The 22,659-nt window shown below is 38.9% G+C and overlaps 1 protein-coding gene and 1 pseudogene across 1 annotated transcript; one reads left to right on the top strand and one right to left on the bottom strand.

Annotated features, from left to right (window-relative positions):
* The window catches only part of LOC102485361 (heterogeneous nuclear ribonucleoprotein D-like pseudogene), an 87,264-nt pseudogene that overhangs the window by 18,271 nt on the left and 46,334 nt on the right, over positions 1–22,659 (bottom strand).
* On the top strand, positions 5,706–17,863 carry LOC102474854 (nucleoporin p54-like). Its single transcript, XM_014587004.1, is given in 7 exon segments — positions 5,706–6,231; positions 6,234–6,381; positions 6,697–6,780; positions 6,782–7,426; positions 9,847–10,030; positions 10,559–10,627; positions 17,699–17,863. Coding segments are annotated over 7 exon segments (1,821 nt in total).

The following is a 22,659-nucleotide window of genomic DNA, read 5'->3' as shown; positions in this document are numbered from 1 at the left end:
TCCAAAAAGCATTCATTTGGTCATGAATCCCGTTTATTCAAAAAATATAATTTCTATATAGAAGATTCTTCAGGAGTCCAAGGATAGCAATATAATCATTAATACATTCTGATGAATAAAGTATTTTAAAGCCTCAGTATAAAATCTACAAGGATTTATAAAATAGCCTTTCCTGAATACCTCCAATTACAGGCTACATTCTACTTGATGGAAAAAGTTGAGGACCATATGACTCATGAATTTCTTGGTAGTGTGAAGATTCAAGGAGTTCATTAAGAAAATCAGTCTCAGGACCAGCAGATGGCATAATAGTCACGTTGCTAGACTCCCACATTGTTGACCATGGTTCAAGTCCTACACCTGGTGACTTAAAACTCCTGGTGAATGTGTGTGTGTGTGTGTGTGTGTGTGTGTGTGTGTGTATGCACACACGTGTGCATGCCCAGGATCCCAAGAGGAAAATGGAGGAGAGGGGATTGCAACATGGCCAACCTCCCTGGAGGGTGATTTCTCGCTTTCTGTCTCTCTGCCTCTCTACGCCTCTCCTGTGAGTGCACATGCTCTACAGCAAAAATCTCTGTAAAAAAGCAGAAAATCATTCTAAGGCCAGCAGCTGGCTTGGTGGTTAAGGCACTGGACTCCTATATGGCCAATCACTTTTTGAGTCCCAGACCCGGAGGCTTGCTTTCTCTCTCTTTCTCTCTCTGCTCTGCCCATGTGCCCTATAGCAAATTAAATAATAACAATAGTAAATATAATTAAATAAATAATTATTAAAAAAAAAAAGAAAAACCAGTCTCCTCCCTTGGGATTAGATAAAAATGTCTGCTTTATGTTTAGTTCAGACTGTAAACTCCCAGTGGAAATGCAGTCCTCTCTGGGTTAATCATGTCTCAATAGCCAATGAATGCCAAGTGTATAAAGTCATATAATGATAATCATCTCATTATTTGTAAGGGATAAATTTTCAAAGATGATGATGAATTCCTTACTTGGCTCAGTAGCTTTAGGAGGCCTTTTAGAGACAAATCTGAAGTTCCTTATAAAAGGTTCCAGCAAAGCCAACTAAATCAAAGGATATTCTTATGGGGCTTTGTGCAAAGAACAGACTAAATAGAGACTAAAATTATTTTTTTTTTTTGCAAATAAGTTAGTTTATGCCTCTCTTTAGTAAAAGGGGGGAATGAAGAGAGAAAAAATGTTTCAGAAGAAAATTACAGTATACTCGTTACTAGATTTTAGCTTTGCCCATATCTGGTTTTTGAGTTTTTAGTATCTACCTACTGTTTGAACAGAATCTTAACATTTTCCTGGCTTTAAGTTTTAAGCAAATTTTTCTTTACATTCCTGACTTTGATTTATTAAAGCTAAAACTACTTTTCTTGAAATTAAAAAATCCATAAAACATGAAAAATAAAAAAAATACCTTCTTAATGACTGCAGTAAGTTATATAGGTTCAGCTGGGTGCTACTCACTGAGTTTTATGCCTAAAGTTAGACATGTGCTAACAGATACGTCATATCAACTATACTTACTATTGAAAGTATTTAGTTTAATTAATATCTTTTGTGAATTAATAAAATGTGGGGAAAAAAATACAGAAGACAATTGTGGACATACCAGAAACGGTGTGGGAGAAGGGTGGGAAATGGCAGAGGGTGAGAGGTAGGAAATCAAGGGAAAATAAAGAGAAGTAAAATACATAAGAAACAGGAAATGTAAAATTACTAGTTGAAGATAACATATATGGTAATAACTTTGATTGAGACAAAATACAGTGTATTCTGGATGGGAAAATGCATTGTGTATGCTGCAATGATATACAGTGAATGAATGTAAAATAAATACATTTAAAATTTTTAAAAATTAAAAAAAAAAGATCCCTAGCAGAGGAAAAATACAAAAAAAAAAAAAAAAGATGATGGTAGCTTACTTTCATTGAGCACTTTCAATGTATTAAAGCTTTTTTTGTCACATTTATTTTGTTCAAGCTTTTATTGTCACATTTATTTTTGACCATATTCCTAGCATCATTATCTTCTATTATAGATGAAGGATCTGAGGATCAGATAAGACAACTTGCCCAAGGCCACTTGAACCCAATTCTGTCTCAGTCCTTAATCACCATGGTTTCCCAAAAGAAAGTGCCCTTGGCAAAAAAGAAAAAAAGAAAAAAGAAAAGAAAAGAGAGAGACAGGAAGGCAAGAGTGCTATCTATCACAGAGCTGACTGGTCATCAACAAAAGGTATTTTTCAATTTTCACCTCACCCACAGACCACTGAAAGTCCCTCTGTAAATCAAACATCTACTTTGAGGCATTTTCCTGACCACATTATTATGATAACACGATTTTTGTTGTTTTTTTTCCCCCCCTTTAAATCTCTCCTCATTTCAGAGGAAGTCATGTTCTGCAAAGAAAAGAACTGTGGAAAAGACACACACTATTGGGCTTTCTAATAATAATTTTGCTCTTATAAAGACTGGAGGCAGAAGCTGGCAGGTGGCGTGGTGGTTAAGGGTATTGGACTCACACGGCTAACCACGGTTCTAGTTCTGACCTGGTGGCTTGCTTTCTCACTTTTCTTCTTTCTCTCTCTCTCTCTGCTCCTCTCTGGTCAAATTAAAAATAAATAAAGTTAAATAAAATAATTCTTTTCTTTTTAAAAAAAAAAAAGACCATCTTTGCATTCAGGACAAAAAATATCTAAAATGCAAACTAGGCAGGAAACTCCGCGGATGCAGAGGAAGGAGGCAGTCTGGACACAATCCACCACAAATCTAAAATGTTAGGCCATTAACTGGGGTTCAAATAGATTTCGTGAGCATTCTAAGAAGGAAGGGAAATACTGTTTGAGTGGATATTTTCAACCTTCAAGCACCCAGCTTAGGATTCCTTTATTACACTGTGCCTCTCAGATCCAGGCCTAGCTAAGAAAAATGATTAAAGACAAGCTTCTCCCAAAACTTAGGGCTCAGAGATCACAACAGCTAAATAAGGTCTTCTGTCTTATGAGTGAAGGCTGAATAATGAAGCCTCATTGTTTCACCAAATCACACAGAATTCAGGGTAAGTTATCTTACCGATTTAGGTCACCATTTCACATATCCTTCAGAGACAGACATAAGAAAGTGAATTAAAACTGCATAAGGAATGATTCAGCACCCAAGGGAGAGAAGACCACAGATATTACTAACTAATAGAAATATTGATAGTTGCCATTTAATAAACACTTTCTATTGGGCCACACACTATATTAGGGACTTGACAAGAATTATTTTGACACTCACAAGACCCATGCAGCGTCTTTTAAACACAAAACATTTCTCAAGCTATAGACTTTGAGATATTTTTTAGAGAACAATAAGAGATACTACATTTTAATAAATATGTTTGAGAAATCCTGAGTTAAAAAAAAAAAAACTTTGAATAAAATCACTTGTGATCAACTTTGTCAAAATACACTGGTAATAGTCATCGAGAATCCCTAAAGAAGGGCTCTAGTGTCAAATAGCTAGCCTTTTTCTTTTTAACTTTAGTTTTAATTTTAATTTTTAAAAAATTGTCAAAGGGTATATGTGGTTGCCAGAGAGAGAGGGAGAGAGAACAAGAAAGCATCCCCAATGGGGCATGGTCATATCACAATCCCTTCTCCTGCATTTCTCCATTCTGTCAGAATTTTGGCCACATAAACACATGTGCTCAGAATGTTTTTCACATCACAAGATGAGCACTCTCAGCAGATTTTCAAACCCAAATCATCCCCTTTTCCAGAATTCAAACTATATGGTTGACCATGTGGGATCTGATTCCCTTAACTACCCAATGGGACCGGCTCAGCTCGCCTTTCTACCTGCTTTGCCACAGAACTTTTTCTTGTTCCAAAAACTCATACTCATGGACAGAATTTGTGAAAATCTACACTGTACTAATTTGCTTTGAAATATCCTTTAGAAAAACCTTTTAAAAAGTAAGAGAGCTCACAGAATCACAGAAACAGGATAGCTCAAATCTTCAGTGGCAGGACCAGCAAGTGGTATGGAGGTCAAGGCTCTGGACTCCTATGGCCTACTGCAGCTCAAGTCCCAACATGGTGGTTTGAAAAATCATGCCAGGTGCATGTGTGTGTATGCCCCAAATCCTCAGAGAAGAATGGAGAATAGATTGTGGAATGGTTATTCCCCCAGGGGGTGATTTCTCACTTTCCCTCTCTCTGTCTCTCTCTCCAGTGAGTGCAAGTACCCTATGGCAAAAACCAAAGGGAAAAAAAAAATCTTCAGTGGCTATATGCTCTCCAACATATGAGAATACATTCCTGGTTTGTCCGGGCTGGCGAGTACCCAATAGGTATCCAATTTTACCACCATGCAATTCCTGTATGTTCAAAATTCTTCACTTTCTAGCACATCTTCTTTCTCCTCCAAGTTCCTCCCTGAAGTCAGTTCCTGCTGCCAAAGAAACATTGGAACAAGCCCCATAGTACAACTAAGCATGATCACCAAATATTGCACTGATTCACTGCATAGATCATAGCCAGATTTTACTAACTAAAGGTTGCAATTTGTTGTTCCCCAGTTTCTAGTGCAGCTAGGAGTGAAAAATATTGCAGCAAGGAAATCCTAGACTAAGGATTCTTCATCTACATCCCAAGGGCGTAGCAAAACAACTCCTGTGTCTACCTCGGTGTCTCGGATCCTCTGCTCTTAGATATTTCTTCCTTTTAAAAGTTTATTTATTTATTGAGAGAGCAAGCTAAGTAAGCACTCTCAACAGATTCTCACACCACAATCTTCCCTTCGCTTTCCAGTCAACCAGAATCATAAGCATGTGCGTGTGTGCCCAGTGTGTGCAAGTCAACACAGGAATCAAGCCCCAATCTTCCATATGGCTTCCAGAATTACACAGCATGGCAATACAACTCAGTCATGAAGGTTGGACCTGTCTTGGCATTTCTCACACCTGCTAGCTTTGTATGCATCCAAAGAAGACTCCTAGGGCAGTCACTGGAGAGGTAGGAAGCGATGCTCCCCATGGACCTCTGCAAGTACTCTCTTAAGCTGCTTTGTGATGGCACCAGTAACTTTGAGAAGCAGAGCTGTCATGAATGATGCCTAAGAATTAGGACAGGTTATGTTTCGAAACAGACAGGATGTGCACTGCATCAACCCTAGCATCACAGGCAAAAGAAGACTACAGCCTCCCCCCTGCACCACAGAGTCTTTCTAGGGCCAAAGTGCTTCCCTACACAAAAAAAAGGCAGATATTTCTCCTCTCTGTGGCATAGGTAACTGAAGAAAACAAAAACAAGCATAAAATTGAAACAACTGATATATTACAGTTATTTGAATATGAGAACCTGTGTGTGTGCACAAATATTAATATAATCTTAAATTTGTCGACTGCAAATTCCCAGAGGTTGGGGATTGTCTCATTTATTTCTCTAACCCCTACAGTTCCCAGCTCAGTGATCTACACTTGGTAGAAACTCAGAAAAGGTGAAATGAATAGATAAGGTAGATTATTCCAATCACTATATTTGGGGGGGAAAAGGTAGAAAAATAGTTGTGTAAGAAATAGACTCTTGCCAGTTTCAAATTAGATTTACTGGATAAAATTCAGGAATATTTTATAAAATCCTGCATGGCAATCAGTACCTTGGAAATATAATTCCTACTGGCACTGCTTTGGTACCCAGCTCCCGCGACATGGCTTTCAACTTCGGGGCTCCCTCGAGCGCCTCAGGCACTGCTGCAGCTACCGCAGCTCCTGCGGGTGGGTTTGGAGGATTTGGGACAACATCAACAACTGCAGGTTCTGCGTTCAGCTTTTCCACCCCAGCTAACACAGACACCACTGGACTCTTTGGTGGTACTCAGAACAAAGGTTTTGGATTTGGTACTGCTTTTGGCACAACAACGGGAACTAGTACTGGGTTAGGTACTGGTTTGGGAACTGGACTGGGATTCGGAGGATTTAACACACAGCAGCAGCAGCAGACTAGGTTAGGTGGTCTCTTCAGCCAGCCTACACAAGCTCCTACCCAGTCCAACCAACTGATAAATACTGCAAGTGCTCTTTCTGCTCCAACACTACTGGGAGATGAGAGAAATGCTATTTTGGCAAAATGGAATCAACTGCAGACCTTTTGGGGAACAGGAAAAGGATATATCAACAATAACATTCCACAAGAAAATCCCTTCTGCCGATTTAAGGCAGTAGGCTATAGCTGCTTATGGGCTGGGATGAAGATGGGTTAATAGTTTTAGTTTTCAACAAAAGAGAAACAGATATTCGAAGACAGCAACAGCAATTGGTAGAATCATTGCATAAAGTTTTGGGAGGAATCCAGACCCTCACCGTAAATGTAAAGGGTATTAAAACATTGCCAGGAGACCAGCAGTTAGCATAATGGCTATGTCGCTGAACTCCCCCGTGGTCGACTACGGTTTGAGACCCAGAACTGGTGGCTTAAACTCATTCCGGGCGCATGTGCGTACGTGCCCAAGATCCCGAAAGGAGAATGGAGGAGAAGGGATTACGGCATGGGCATCCCCCTGGGGGGAGATTTCTCGCTTTCTGTCTCTCTGTCTCTCTCTGTCCTTCTGGTGAGTGCACGTACCCTATAGCAAAAACCTCTCCAAAAAAAAAAAAAAAAGGACCAGGGCTTCCTGGACCACAAAAAAAAAAAAAAAAATATTTGCCAGATGACCAGACAGAAGTTGTCATTTATGTTGTTGAGCAATCTCCAAATGGTACTTCAAGAAGAATTCCAGCTACAACACTATGCCCATTTTGAACAAACCAACATAAAAACACAATTGCAGCAGCTCGGCATAACCCTTTCTATGACTACAACAGAACTTTCTCCTGCGCAGATCAAACAACTTTTACAGAATCCTCCTGCTGGTGTTGATCCTGTTATCTGGGAACAAGCCAAAGTGGATAACCCTGATGCTGAAAAGTTAATTCCTGTACCAATGGTGGGTTTCAAAGAACTTCCCCATAGACTGAAGGTGGTTCAAGATCAGATGACTAAGCAGCATCAGACCAGATTAGATACCATATCTGAAGATATTAGTGAGCTACAAAAGAATCAAATCACAACTATGGCCAAAATTGCACAATACAAGAGGAAACTCATGGATCTTTCCCACAGAACCTTACAGGTCCTAATCAAACAGGAAATTCAAAGGAAAAGTGGCTATGCCAATCAGGCTGATGAAGAACAGTTGCGAGTTCAGCCAGATACAATTCAGTGTGAACTGAATGCACCTACCCAGTTCAAGGGCCCACTAAATGAACTGATAGCCCAAATCAGGATGCAGAATAATTTTGGAGCTGTCAAATCTGAAGAAAGATGTTACATAGATGCAGATCTGTTACAAGAAATCAAGCAGCATTTGAAACAATAGCAAGAAGGCCTTAGGTGACACAGCAAATTCCTGATGAATTCAGGCCTAGAAACCAAGACCCTGAGTTTCCAGCTCAATACACCCAGTTCGCTCTCTTCAGAAGTGACCTTCCAGATTTTCCAAACCAAATCAATTCCACCTCTGTTGACATGAGGAGCCCCTCCTAATGGATCAAAGAATCAGCCTCTTGAAACAGGGTTTTCTTTGGTTTGCTTTTTATTTTTCTTGGAAATACATACTTTAACACCATTCCTTTCTGGGGCTTTGGCCGAAAGACTTTTTGCCCCATCCAAGGAGGTATTTATTTATGTCAACAACCAAAAGATTACAGGTCACACTGAGAGCTTTGGAAAGAAGATTTGCTTGATAACCACATGTGGGTAATGAATAGGTAGTAGCTTTAACAGAGAATTAATCCTTCAAGAATCTCAGTTGAACTTGAGTCCATTATCTTTTCTGTTGTTTAGTGAACTTTTACAGGGTTAGCTAAATCACTCACTCATTGGACACATTTTTTAATGTTTTAGCATCATGAAAATGTTGAAACAGGCAACTCAACAGAGTTAATCAAATCAGATTCTCTTAAAACACAGAGTAAAGAAGTTATGGGGAGAAAAAAAACGAAACACTTGATGTGAGACCAGACTCAGCTACCACTGTATCCGTAACAGTAATTTACTTGGTAGTAACTTAAATAACACAGTAACTCACAGAGAACGGTAAGTTGGTGCATGATGGGAACACTGGGTTTAATGAACTCGGTAGATAGGTGTTACTTCTTTTATTTATGTATTTCTTTTATTTGTTTTTCACCAAATAATGTATTAAAATATTTTATTGAAATTGGTTTTTGCCAGAATAAAAACAGTCCTAAAATAATCTATGTAACATTCATTCTTCAGTGAAGAAAAAAAAAATTTTTTTTCTTGAATTATAGTATCTCCTGGCATGAAAGAAGTTATGTCTATTTCTTCAGGGATATATTCCAGTTCTCCAGACTTAAAAGGAATCAACAGGTGGAGGGAAAAGAGAAGTGCATGCCAGAAGTTCCTGTGTCACGCTGAGTGTAATTGCAGCCCTGAGGTCTCTTCCTGTCAGCCTAGCTGACGCAGTGGGACAGGTCTGCTTTGTGTCCACCACTTAATGTCAGCCTACTGGGGCAGGATTCCAGGGGCCAGCAGTTTTATCAGTCAAGAGACCCTTGGGAGAGCTCAGCACTCAAGGATAGGCCGCAAGGGATCAGAACACTATCAACTCCACCCTCTGACTTCTGCTTCCCATTACAACTCCTTTCAGCAGTTTTCTTCCTAGTGGTAGAGCATGTCCCAATTTATTGCTTTATTTGCTTGCTATTGAATTAAGTGGAAAAACCCATCATAAAATCTCCTTAGCAACACTGAAAGGTCATTTATCTCCTCAAATTCTGTTTTCTCATAGCATTCTTTCTATTTAGAAATTTAGAACTTCTCTAGTAGTTGCTTAATAATTCCAGCATTTAGTTTCAGCAGCCTTCTCTACATGAAGCGCCTCTTGGCAATATTCCAAAACCCTTTGTACTCACTAAAAGTAATCCATTTGGGAAAATATTAATACTTTTCTAATAATTCCAAAATTTTTATTTCTGTTGTGAACATGTCCATGGTTAAGCAATTATGAAACATAAATACATGTTTTAAGTATCCAGATCTTCAAGGGTCATTTTGAAGAACTTTTTAGCAGATCTGTATAATTGCCATGGAAGTAGAATACTTTTTCAATCAAATAATATATATAAACTTATTCATATTATAAACTTAAAAAGGGTAATGTTTAGTTTGATAACTACCCACTATTAGAGAGAGTATTATAATTAGTGCCTGTTTAAGGTTCCATTGATTAAAAACTCTGGTACTAAACAACAGTCCAAGTTTTAGTCGTGTAATAAGTTATATGTATTTGTATGCATTTCTTAACATTCCTAGAACCTCCAGTTTTTAATTATATCCTCATTCTTCTTTTTTTAAATGTATTTTTTTTTCTTCCATGAGAGAAAGAAACAGAGAGAGACACATCTTCTCCAGTAGGGTCCTGATGCCATGATCCACTCCCAGCCTCAGTCAGTTCTGGATCATGAACATGCACATGCCTGGCATACTTAGGGAGGTCTCTGGACACAAAACCAAATGGTTCCCATATAGATCAACTTTGCAGAGCATCACGTTGTTCTGCTGTGCCACTGAATGGTCCCTCTGTCTTCTTAATAATACATCTAGTTTGACATTCTGTCTTTAATCCACTACCCATGCTTATGGTTATTCACATGTTTAACTCATTTTGAGATGGTATGGTCACTTCTATATTGTATATAATGTAGTAAGACCCTTAGGGGTCACCGTGGCATGGCATTAACAGATTGTGACTTGTAGCTTGACAGGTTGTATGAACTTTTAGGCAGGGGTCTTCCTCTGGCTCTCCTCTACCGTTCTCCCACTGCGTCTACACCCTGTGAGGATCCTTGTCCAGGTGCCAATGGTCCAGGATATTTCAGGTGCCAGTATGTGGCACGAGTATTTGGCAATCTCTCAGATGAAAGGCAACAAAGCACAGTGGAAGGTGGCTTTGAAGTCAGGCAGACTCAGGTGGGTTTAAATCCTGCTTTGACATTTAATCTCCAAAATAACCTTGGGCAGGTTATATTACAGTTCTCAGGGCTCCTCAGATAAAATCAATCATACAGAGTTATAGTTGGGCTTCACATGGTCGTCTGTACAGAACAGTCACAATGGTAGCAGAGGAGAAAGGATAAAAGGGATGAGTCAAAGATACGGCAGAGAAAGACGGGTACCTTGAATATATTAGTACCAAATCCTGCTGCGAATTTACTCATCATTTAAAATGTACATAATACTACATTTTTATACATCCTCTATTGCTATACAAGTACCCATACACATAGATAAAAAATATATGGTCATCCCTCAGTTTCCAAGGGGATTGGTTCCAGGAACCCTCAGTGACACTAAAATCTTCAGGTGCTCAAGTCCCTCACATAATACAATGCAGTATTTGCTTCTAACGTAAGCATATCCTCCTACATACTATGAATCATGTGTAGATTATTTATAATGCCTAATACTACTGCACTTAATTGTTATACTGTATTGTAGCATACACATAAAGGCATAGCTTCCCAAGGTCCCATTCTGCTCTATTATTTTCTAGTGGCTGAACATGAGGTAAGCTAACCAAAAATCACACTAAGTCTTGGTTTCTTCATAGGCCAAAAAAAAAAGGGGGGGATAATAATTATAACTTCTCGTGGGGTTTTGTAAGAATCAAATCTTTAAAATGAATGAAAACAATGTTTTGCAATATTTGGTTCACAGCAAACACTCAATATTAGATACTTATCCTTTATAGACTGCATCCTAATTTTACTAGCACTAGTAAATATGCGATACCCCCGAGCCCAGAGTCTCTTTCATGGCCCTGTGGGGGTCTCTGTTCTCTTATCTGTGTTCTAACTACTTCCATGAGATTACAGCTATGAGAATAAAAGTAACTACAAAGTGAAAGAAATGTATTTCTATGAAACACTCTGGGAAATATACTCTATTGTTCAACTTTGTAGGTCTTATTTTTAGGCCTTTAAATTATTTCTGCCTTTGAAATACCTAATCCATAAGCCTTGTATTTTAAAGAAAAAGCATACTTCGTTACCTTCTCTACCTGAATAGCTACATTTATTTTTTTTTAACCGAAACAGTTGTAGCTGATGTAAACACTTAGCAATCAAGTACTTTGAAAATGTTTTTTATTTTCATTAAATAATGTTTCTCCTAAAGAGAAATGCTTAATGCCTTCAGCATTACTTTTAGAATGATACATATTTATGATATAGTAGTATGCCACTTTTGGAACTTTTTTACATTTTTAAGGAAAAAAATGATATTTACATAATTTTTCCTCAAGCATTTGTGTAATTCTCTAAAGTATACCCTTTGATGATTTTACATATACATATTCCTTTCATCTTCTAATAGCAGGTTTGTTTATCTCCTCATTCAATCAGAGTATTTTAGATGAATATTGAAACAATTATTGGCTTTTTAAAACTCATGTAATCAACAGCTGGGTATGGCTATAAATGATATACATATTTCATCACTTTTAAAATATACTCATTCTTTATAGCAAATTTCATACAGATGGCTCTTTAGATGACTTTTGAAACATAATTTATATTTATAAATAAAGGTGGCTTACCTCTGCTACATTATAAAGAAAGCTTATTACCAATTTTTAAACTTTGGAAATGTGGAAGGCATTTCTATTTACTGTTGGTACTCTTCTCCCAATGACCTCACAACTAGAGAGCAAAATAATTTCACTCATAGACTCTCATTTTTGGTGTACAGTATTTCCCAGAACCTAATTTGGAGCAGAACAGAAGGACAAAGGGACATGGCATACTCTCTTAAGTATTTCTTTGTTCTTTTTTTCTTCCTTGCTCTTCCTTCCTTCCTTCCTTCCTTCCTTCCTTCCTTCCTTCCTTCCTTCCTTTCTTTTCCTGTGGAACTGTAGCTTCTACCTTAGGTTTGAATACTTTCCTCCACATCTGTTTATGTCGAAAGGTGTCAGGGTTAATAAACACAGGGTGTGAGGAAGTTGCACTCTTTTTAAATGTAAGAGCAAAGGCCATTTTATCTCTAGTTCCTGACTTAGTACCTACCACAAAGCAGGTGCTCAAAAAATACAGATTAAGTGATACTGAATGAATGAATACAGTGCTATCTTGTTAGGTGAAAATAAAAAGAAGAGTAGAGAGGAAGAAATGTCTCTTCATCTTTAGGGATGCATAAATGTATTCTGAAGACAGAAAAGAAAATCTGATAACTTAGTACTTGACAGTCACAAAGAAAGGATATCGGTAAATTTTTCATCAAGGAATCAGTGTCACAATCTGATTAGAGACCCTATACCTGGGGTGAGCTCAGACACAGAAGTTCAGGAGCGTTCACTGAATCTAGACACACACTCCTTGTGAACCAATGAAAACCTTGTGTTCACCCTGTAGCCTCAGTCGATCTATGCAGAGAGCTCCAGGTTCAACCAAAAACACAGGAAAGGCCTCGCATTATCAATAATAGTCTACTGATCATAGTGGGATTACCTGGTACTGATGATTGCTTAGAATAAACAACACACTACAGTCCAATAAAATATATCTATGCACAAACACCATTAGGAGCTCTTGCTGCCTTTAAAGAAAGTATCATCCTGCAATCTAGCCTTCTTCATAGTCTTTATAGAAGAGAGTGGCCATCTGAAACTGGAAAAAGGATGATTAGGATAGATTTGACCAGGCTCTTCAGAAAATAGAAAAACAACCGACCTTCTTGATCCCGCCTGACTCAGCATTTGCTTAGTCTGATGCATTTACATACGTTCTGTGCAGGCTGTCTTTCCAACTCCATAATAAAAAATGTGGCAAGATGGGATACACGACATGTTTCATGCATTTTAATGTCCTAATATTTGTTAACTTGGGATGAAATATAAAATATATCTGGTCTCAGCACCCTATTAAGTGGAATGCTTTGGCCATCTGTTCATGTCTTATCTTAGTCATTCACTTCTGCTTTTAATTGTAACTGCTACTTTTATGCTGATGGCATGAATCCTGAGGCCCAGTTTAATGCCTCTCTCAGTCCTCCTGATGCTTGGCTCATTTCAAATGATGGCTTAATCTCAATTGCTTTTAAACTTATGTTTAAACTCTCAGGGTTGATCTAAATGTATTCAATGTTTTCTTGAATAATACAAGTGCACTTTCTTTTTTCTTTTTCTTCTTTTTTTTTTTTTTTTTTTTTTTAGCAGTTTTTTCTATTAGGCGCGCTCTCCAGAGAGAAACAGAGAGACAGAAAGCAAGAAATCACCCCCCCCGGGGGGATGACCATGCCACAATCCCCTCTCCTTCATTCTCCTCTTGGGATCTTGGGCACGCACGCACACACTCCCAGTGTGAGTTCAAGCCACCGGGTCCAGGACTCGAACCACAATTGACTACATGGGAGTCCAACAACATAGCCATTACGCTAACTGCTGGTCCCTACAATTGCACTGTCTATATCTTATTTTTTGCTTCCTTTTTCACAATGGCTAACCAAGTTTATAGTCTGGACCCCATGAAGGTATAATTTTTCTTTCATGTCTTACTGTCTCAATTCTACCATAATTGAAGTTTTCAATATTATTCTTTTGTACATTACACTTTTGCTTTTGCATTGCTACCTACTCTGTTTAATTAAATAATTTGTTGACACATTCAATTTCTGTTTACCCAAGCCCAGGAGTTTCAGTCAACATAATTACATCCAGGGCTTTAGGACCTGCCGATAGCAAAACGTTGAAGTAGGGTAAACTTGTCTTGGAGCTTTCTCCTACAGAATTCCTCTCTTCTCTCCTCCTTTTCCTCCTCTCTCCTTCTTCCCAACCTGCAAAATGATCATCCATTTTGGCTCTTCTCATCCATTCCTTATTTTAAGTATAATATTTTCCCCATTGTCCTTATACTTAATTGTAAATCTATTATCTCTACATAGTTAAAAAATACATGAAATTAGAAAAGGTCCAATCCTACTAAGATATTAATAAATAAGAATACTGTCAGTTCTCAAGCACTTGAATTAGCTCAACTCTTGAACAGAAAGTACTTAATGAGCACTAACATTGTTCAAGGCCCGTGGTAGGTGCCAGGCATAGGAGGAGAAATAAGACAGCCGTTCCTGAATCCCCAGTGTGGAGTCTGGCAGGGAAATCAGACATGGAAAGTCACAGTATCATGTGGTGAGTTCTGAAGCAGTAAGTGGATGGGCTTCAGGAGCATGGATGACGGCAACTGCTCCCCGCTCTCCTCCCTTCATGTACATACTCTTTGTTTTCTTTCTGAAGTAGGTGTTGTTGCATAATAATAATTTCAACTACATCAGTTACTGAGCATCTATAACTCTAGCAAGCAAATTCAATTCACACTATATTAAATTATCATTTTGTCAGGATTTTGGTGACTAGTAATTGCTGTTATTGAGACAAGACCATATGCTAGGGATTGATCTAGCTATATTTCATTTATAAACTCATCTAAACTCTCATATAAGTTGATACCTATATTCTCATTTTACAGATGATAAGACTAAGATATAGAAAGATGAAATTATTTATTCAGTGTCAGGTCAGCAGCTAGCGTTAGGCATCATTTTATTCTACTCAGTTTGACTCTAGAGCAGTGCTGTCTAAAACAATTTTCTATGAAGATCAAAAATGTTCAATATCGGGAACCAGCAGTTAGCGTAATGGCTGTGTCACTGGACTCCCACGTAGTCGACAGCAGTTCGTGTCCCGGACCCGGTGGCTTAGAACGCACGCTGGGCGCGTGTGCATGCGTGCCCAAGATCCCAAGAGGAGAATGGAGGAGAAGGGATTGCGGTGTGACCATCCCCCCTGGGGGGTGATTTCTCGCTTTCTGTCTCTATGTCTCTGTCTGTCTGGCAAGCACACGCTCCCTATAGCGAAAACCTCTAAAAAAAATATGTTCAATATCTATGCTGCCTGATACAGCAGCCTCTAGCTACATGTGACTGCTGAGGACTTGAAATGGGGCTATTTGGAACTAAGAAACTAAATGTTTTATTTTATTTTATTTTAATTGATCTTAATGACTATAGCTCCTAACCTATAGGCCAACTTCTGGCCACTACGCTTTAATCTTCTCGAGGGCATGGTAATAGTGAGGTGAAAAAGAAGGGCCACTCTGAGCAAAGTCACCTGGTACAATTTTCCATTAGAGATGTTTGAAAAGGCTGTTCTAGAAAATACTTCAGGACCCAAAGGGATAAAAACTTTCAATGTGGAATGATTAGTATGAGATTCAAATTTAAAGGGTGGTGTCTTCTGCCAGTGATCTCTCACCCAAGAGCTATCTGCCAGCAGAAAGCACAACCTAACTTTATCCTTGATCCTTCTGACTCTCTTGAGAAAGGGTGGTAAAGCTCTGAAATCAGACCTAACAATAGATTTTATTTCATTTGTTTAAGAGAGATTTTTACTACAGGGCACATGTGTTCACCAGAGACAGAGAGACAGAAAGTGAGAAATCATCCCCTGAGGGGGGTGGCCATACTGCAATCCCTTCTCCTCCATTCTCTTCTTGGGAGTTTAGGACACACACGCACACACACCCAGCACAAGTTTTAAGCCACCGAGTCTGGGACTCAAACCATGGTCAACTACATGGGAGTCCAGCAACATAACCATTATGCCATCTGCTGGTCTCTTAACAATAGAACTTAAATGCTGTACTTTATTTTAAGTTCTGTGAATCTCAGACAACCAGAGACAAATCCTAAATACAGTTTAAGGAGAAGGAAGAGGCTCCTGACATGAGCACAATAATCATTTCAACAGTATCCATTACTGAACATCTATCAGTCTAGCAAGTGACTTCAATTCAAATTACATTAAATTATCATTTTGTCTCTGCAACTTTGTAAGGTGGGGAGTATTGATTTCATTTTGAAAATGGAAACATAAAGGCACAGGGAGCTTATGGAGCTTGTCCAAGATCACATGTATGAAAGAAGAGGAACCATGATTTGAGCTCCTACCTTAGAAAACTGGACCCAGACTCTGTTTTTTCCTTACGCATTGTCTTTCTGCTAAAACTGCCTCACAAAGCATCTGACATCTAGGTGCTCAATTCCATCTTCTTGTTCCAGCTTCAATACCTGTCACCTAGGTCATTCACGAAAACTAGTAGGAGACATTGAGAAGATGACCTGAGAGTGCTAGTTTCCCTTTACAGCTCGTCTTCTTCAGTACTACTGGGTCAATCTCCCTGTTACAGTGTTTCATCTGAGTCACTTGAAATTCCTAAAGAGTGCTGGTAGGATCAGGCATAAATGCCCCAGTCTGTCACAGAAGTAATCTGATTTCACCAATTACTAGAGATCCATTTGGTAGCATGTGCCCATGTAAACATCTCCATTGCTATCCAGCTCGCTCGCTCACCACCATCAAGGCATGGGCAGATCCTTTGCCCATGTTCTTTAGTCTGGAGTTCTTTTATTCCCCTCCACCTATCCAAAGGAATGGGCAATGTCCAGATCAAATCCATTCCTCCATAAAGCTCTCCTGACTACTCTAGCACCCCCATCTCTCTAGGGTAGCCCCAATCACCAGTTAAGGTCTCTGCCACACATTTTGATACTTAATCATATATCATGCTATTATCAGGTTCTTTCACGCATATATTGTTTGACTCTCCAATAAGATAATATGTTTAAGGGCAGTAACACTTTTTTTTTAAATCACTTCCAGAGCTACAGAGACTAACTGGTATCCATTTGGTAATTAGAGAATATTACTAAGGCATATCCAGTGATCGAGAGGGTAGGCTATCTGCAACCTCTCATTCATTTCTTCCTCATTCAACTGTGATCTCTTCCTGGTAGGGTCCATTCATTCACTGTTTTCACACTTTCCCAATTGTCCTCAGTGTCTTCTCTAGCATCTTCAGTGATGTTCAGTAAGTTCCTGTTAGATAATATATCTATAAAATTGTGTGCCAGGCACTGTATAAAATGATGAGTATGGATCATCTCATTTAATCCTCACAGGCAGGTGTAGTAGGTCCCCGGCATGTTGTCCAGATCTTTTCTGGAGAACTCCGGCTCTCATTCTCTCAGCTTGTAGCAGTGTTGCTAAGTGTGTTATTCTCTAGAGATATTGTCCTCGGCTGTCACCCAAGGTCATGCTTCCTTGTCTGGTTGGCCAGAGCAAGGGTTTAAAGGCCCAGCCACCTCAAGGTAGGTGCCTCTGAAGGGCCATCTTAGCTCCTGGGTGCCTCAGGGACCAGCAAAGAGCTTTTAAGACATCGTATTAAAGAACTTTATAAAGTCTTAAAAGCTTCACACCTCCCTTTGCCCAGTCCTGCCTCTGTCACTCTCCCAGCGATGTGGCTACCAGGGCATTTTTTGCAATAACCCTTACATACAAATCCCCATCTGTAGATCTGTTTCCCAGGAAACCATCCTAACGCAGTACGCATTACTAGTATCATTATCCCATGATATAGATGTGAAAAGAGAGGCTTAGAGAATTAAGTAATTTGAAATTTAAACAAAGAGCGTAAAAGAGATGCAAACCAGAGTAGATCATCCACCCCTACATTCTTCCTCACCATGTGTGCTGCCTTAAAAGCGAACATATATACAAATAAACAAACTCACTACGTTTGTGTTTTGAAGTGCTTCTCAACTGGAGTTACTGGTGCCTTTGGTGCCTTCCATGGCAAGGCAGCAGGAAATGGACAAAATCTGTGGTATTTGCTCAGGAGAGAACAACAGAATCTAGGACTTCTGGATATGCTGGGACGCTCCATCCCCTTCCATACCGTCCTTCGGGATCACTAGGACTTCACACAGGCCTTATCTCTGAAACACCTTTTAAAAATCCAAGATAAGAAACTATGGGAAAGAAGACTGAGGTCAGAGTATTTACACAAAAACAGATTTGTTGGTAGGACGGTGATGAGCCATTTTCTGATTAACCTGACTAAACATAGGACATGATTATGAATGTACTCATGCAGTTATCTAGAATAAACATGCCAAATAACTTCCTGATGAGGAAGAAAGATTGTGAGTGATTTTTAAGCTCAGTTGTTAATGTGGAATCTCTTCCTCTAAAGGAAAATAAAAATAATCCAGAAGCCAATAAAATATTTCAAGGATAACATGAAACAGCAAGAATGTACACAAAGTTCTAGAAATTCCGTGTGTGTAGAAGTTCCACCTAGCCCCCTTAAAGATGTAGAACTATATCAAAAGGACTCGTGAAAGTGTCTGCATTGGTAATCTGGATTATTTCAGAAGGTACACAATAGGTTCATAACTGTCAAGATCCTTGTGCCTCAGGGAACCAGCAGTTAGCTTAATGGCTATGTCACTGGACTCCCACGTAGTCGACCATTGTTCGTGTCCCGGACCCAATGGCTTAAAACTCACGCTATGCGCATGTGCGTGCGTACCCAAGATCCCGAGAGGAGAATGGAGGAGAAGGGATTGCGGTGTTACCGTCCCCCCTGGGGGGTGATTTCTCACTTTCTGTCTCTATGGCTCTCTCTGTCTGGCGAGTGCACGTGCCCTATAGTGAAAATCTCTCCCAATAAAAGGATCCTTGTGCCTCAGACCAGCTTTATAGTGCACTGGTAATACACCACTTAAGAGAAGCTAGATTGTAGATGGTGACCATGGTTCAAATCCCCAGCCTGGTTGGCCTAAAACATGCTGAGCAGGCATGAGTACACAGATATGATAGGCTGGAGGACTGGAGAAACGAGATGGTCATGTGACCAGACCCTGTGGAGAGTGGTCCTCTCTCTCTCTCATTCTCTCTCACATGCACGTGTACTCAATCATAAATTTAAAAAAATTTTTTGAAGATATTTGTGCCTCGAAAAACTGAGTTCTATAAATAATTTGGATCAAAAAACAAAAACAGAGTGTAGCAACAGGTCTCTCTTTTCCGTCTTTGTTTTTTTAACTTATTCTGACTCTGTTAGTGTTTATGGACAGGAGGGAAACATTTAATGTAATATAACACATCTGCATTTACATCTTACAAATATAGTTTTAGAAGGGGACAGAAAATCATGTGACCCTAAAATATTAATAACTAAAAGCAAATTCTGTCATTTATTTTTCCAAGCTTGTGTTTGAGAGAAGAAAAGAGAGAGCAAGATATCAAATATGAGAGAGAGCCTTTTCTGAAAACTAATTTTTGCAGCTTAACATTTTATTTTGACATACGTTCTACCACAATTCTGCAGTAATTTGGACAAAATATACATCTGACAGAGAAGGAAGGTGGTTAGCACCTCTTGGCTAAGTACCTTCAAAAGAGGAAAGAAAGACTTAGCTGACTATGAAGTGCAAATAGAGCAATACTTATTCCTACCAACATTGGTGCCCATTTTGAATGTACATACATTTCTTTTATATCATGCCTTAATGTATCTTTTTTTTCCCTTAAAACATGTTGTGACTTCAAGTTTAAAAAATACGTATGTTGGCCCATGTCATATTCAACAGATATTTATTACCTCTTACATGCCAACCACTGTACTAAAAGGTAAACAGACCTTCATTCTAGTCATGGCCTAAAAATATAAACCCTGGAGAAGCTATTTAAGCTCTTTCCATCTCTGTTTTCAGGCCTCCAAAATAAGACCAGATCATGTGTCTCAAAGCTTACAGGGTCAAGCAAATAGCATAAGTGGACTTGAAATTTAGACACTTCATTGGAGTATTAACCAAAAATGCATACTCTTCACTTCCACCAAAAAAAAAAAACAAAAAAACTTGCTCTACTTTTTTTTTCTTAACAGAAAGCCCTCTCACTTTATATTTTGTTTTTCTATTTCTGACGTCAGAAAGATTTTTCTTTCTTCTTAACTCTACAGCAAGAGAATGAGAATGCAAACACATTTAATCAGCATTAGCTGACGGTTGGCCACACTACTGCCAGGTCATAAGGGAATGCCAGGATGGCATCATCTCAGAGGCCTCAACCCCATCGATGAGAAGTCGCTGATGTTCACTCTGGCTGGAGGCTCCCATGCTCAAATATACACTCAGTGCTGCCTAATATTCCAGAGCTTCAAGAGAAGACCAGCATACAGATTTGTTATTTGAAAAACATCCACTTAAAACTTTGGCAAAAAATTCAAAAAGTTATAAGAACTTAAACATGGGATCATGAATGTGGAATGCAAACAACATACAATTGGGGCCAGCTTCAGCCTTGGAGCTGTCAGTTTGAGCCTGTGAGACTAGTTGATTTCTAAGGTCTCTCTCTACCTAAATAGTTCTATGATTTTCATTAGGAGACCCTGAGGTTTGGGTCACAAGGGCATGGATCCAATTAAAATCACAACTACACTTCCAGAAGAAAGAGTCTCAATGTTAGACGTATCCTGAAAAGTGAACAGTCCTAAGAGAACCCATTCATTACATTTAATGAACTAGCAGGTAACAAGAAGCTAGAAGGAAGACCATTAAATCTAACTCAGGAAATGTATTCATTTAGGTGCTGCTTATAATTCTCTTCAGACCTATGAAATAACAGACCTTTGATATTTGATATTGTTCATATTGATTGAAAGTGGTTTAAGTTTTCTGAAATGGAAGGATCTCTTCCTTGTCACATTGATCAAATTATTACATCATCAGCACCCACAGAGTCCCACGTCAGAGACAAAGTGCAAAGCAGGTCTTTCAGAGCACTCTCTCAGCCCTAGTAGAGTCCACACCATTGGTTCGGCAGACACGTGTCTTCCAGTACAGCATGTATTCCCCATCAAGCCAGCTTAAGGAATCTCGACATGATCACTGGTACTTAGCTACTGAGTTCCAGAGACTATGAATGCACATCTTGCCATGGCACTTATTAGTTGTGTGACTTTGGACACATTCCTTAAACTGTATGGGCTCATTTTTTCACTGGAAAACAGGAATTGTTGTGAGGATTGATTGAAGTACTATATGTAGTACTCATTTTTTCACTGGAAAACAGGAATTGTGAGGATTGATTGAAGTACTATATGTAGTCCAGCCTCTGTGGTGCAGTCAGTAACATACTAGACTGGGAAGCTGACTGCAGTTTAAGTCCCCGGCCTGGCTGGGCTAAAACTCACAGGCATGCCTAGGAGTCATGTGGGTGGGAGGACTGAAGGACAGGGATCACTTTTGACCAACCCCTGTGAAGTATGGTTCTCTCTCTTCCCTTCTCTCTCTCTCATGTGTGCATATGCATTCTATCATGATTTTAAAAAATACATTATATGCAAAAGGCTGACATAAGATATAGATATAGATATAGATATAGATATAGATACTTAGTAAATGATGATCGAATGAAAGACTCTGAGCAATTAATTGGGTTCTTTGAAAAGACTCCAGAAAATCTAGGACAGAGTTCCTTATGAGAATATCCTAAGACTGTAGGGGGTTGCACCAGTGAAGGAGAAAGGCTGGAGTTAGAGTTTGTACATACAAAATTACGCATGACTAAATGCTTGTCTTATCTCTGCAAAAACAAGTCAGTCCGAATCTAAATTAACCTATGGAGGTGTTAGATATATGAACAGATAATCTAGTCGTAAAAGATTCTGGGAAAATACTTTTCACATTTTCAGAAATAAAATTCTTTATTATTTGCGCAGTGCACCATACCTCAGATGGTTACTTAAGTCCAACTGAAAAAGAGTCCACTTGATTCTATCTAAGGAGAGAAATGAAAGCAGTCTCAATTTAGCTAAGAAATTGCAAGACTGGAAACTCATGCTGTCCAAACTCGGATTGTGCCAAGAATTTAATACAGTTTATGAAAATGTCAGAAACTGCCTCTGTCCCAGCCATTGTAACCTCAGGAGATCCTTTCCATGGATAACTCCATAAATTCTTCCCAGGTGGTCAGCTTCTAGACCACCATAATCCTTTAATAGATAAAACAAGACACAAAGACATTATCAACAGTAAAACTAAAGTTTAGAAGAAAGGTTTTGGTTGGTGAATCTCTTGACTTTGGGGAGGGGCATGGGAGGGGAGGATAAAACTTCAGATCTTCTGCGTTAGTGTTAATATCTGGGATCTAGTTGTTTTCACTAGGTAAGTATCCTTTCAGTACTGCATCTGGTTCTTCCAAGACTTAAATCTAACCTTCAGCCTGTATTGCACCTTCTCCAGCCTAAAAGATGGTGCACAGATTGCCTGAGATATAGACTAACAGCTGTGTTTTTTCTGGCAATTCAAATGCTTTGAATATAGGTCTTGGCAGTTGAAATGCTAGCCTGCAAACGGCACTGAAATTCTTTGAGAATTTATCAATTTGTGTTTAGGGACTTTTCAAATGGAAAAGCAAAGTTATTCATGTTTTCACAGGCAGTTCCAAATTCCAAACTGTGTCAAGGGTAAAATGTTTCTGTGTTTGAAAGGCCAAGGCAGAATTACGTAACCCAGATGAGGATAATATAATGCTACCCCAAAAACAAATTATAGGGCTTTAAAGATTTGCTATTCTAATTCTGTAACTTTACGCAATCAGAAGTGGTTCTTTCTTACCCCTTAGGGAAACTGAATTTGGTTTTCATTATAAACCTGTAAGGCCCAGAGATTAGAATTTAAATAGTTAACCATAAAGAAAGAGT

This window comes from Tupaia chinensis, unplaced genomic scaffold (assembly GCF_000334495.1).
Source record: "Tupaia chinensis unplaced genomic scaffold, TupChi_1.0 Scaffold000028_1, whole genome shotgun sequence".
Lineage (NCBI taxonomy): Eukaryota > Metazoa > Chordata > Mammalia > Scandentia > Tupaiidae > Tupaia > Tupaia belangeri.
The sequence above is the reverse complement of the archived record's forward strand: the minus strand, read 5'-3'. Positions and strand labels throughout refer to the sequence as shown.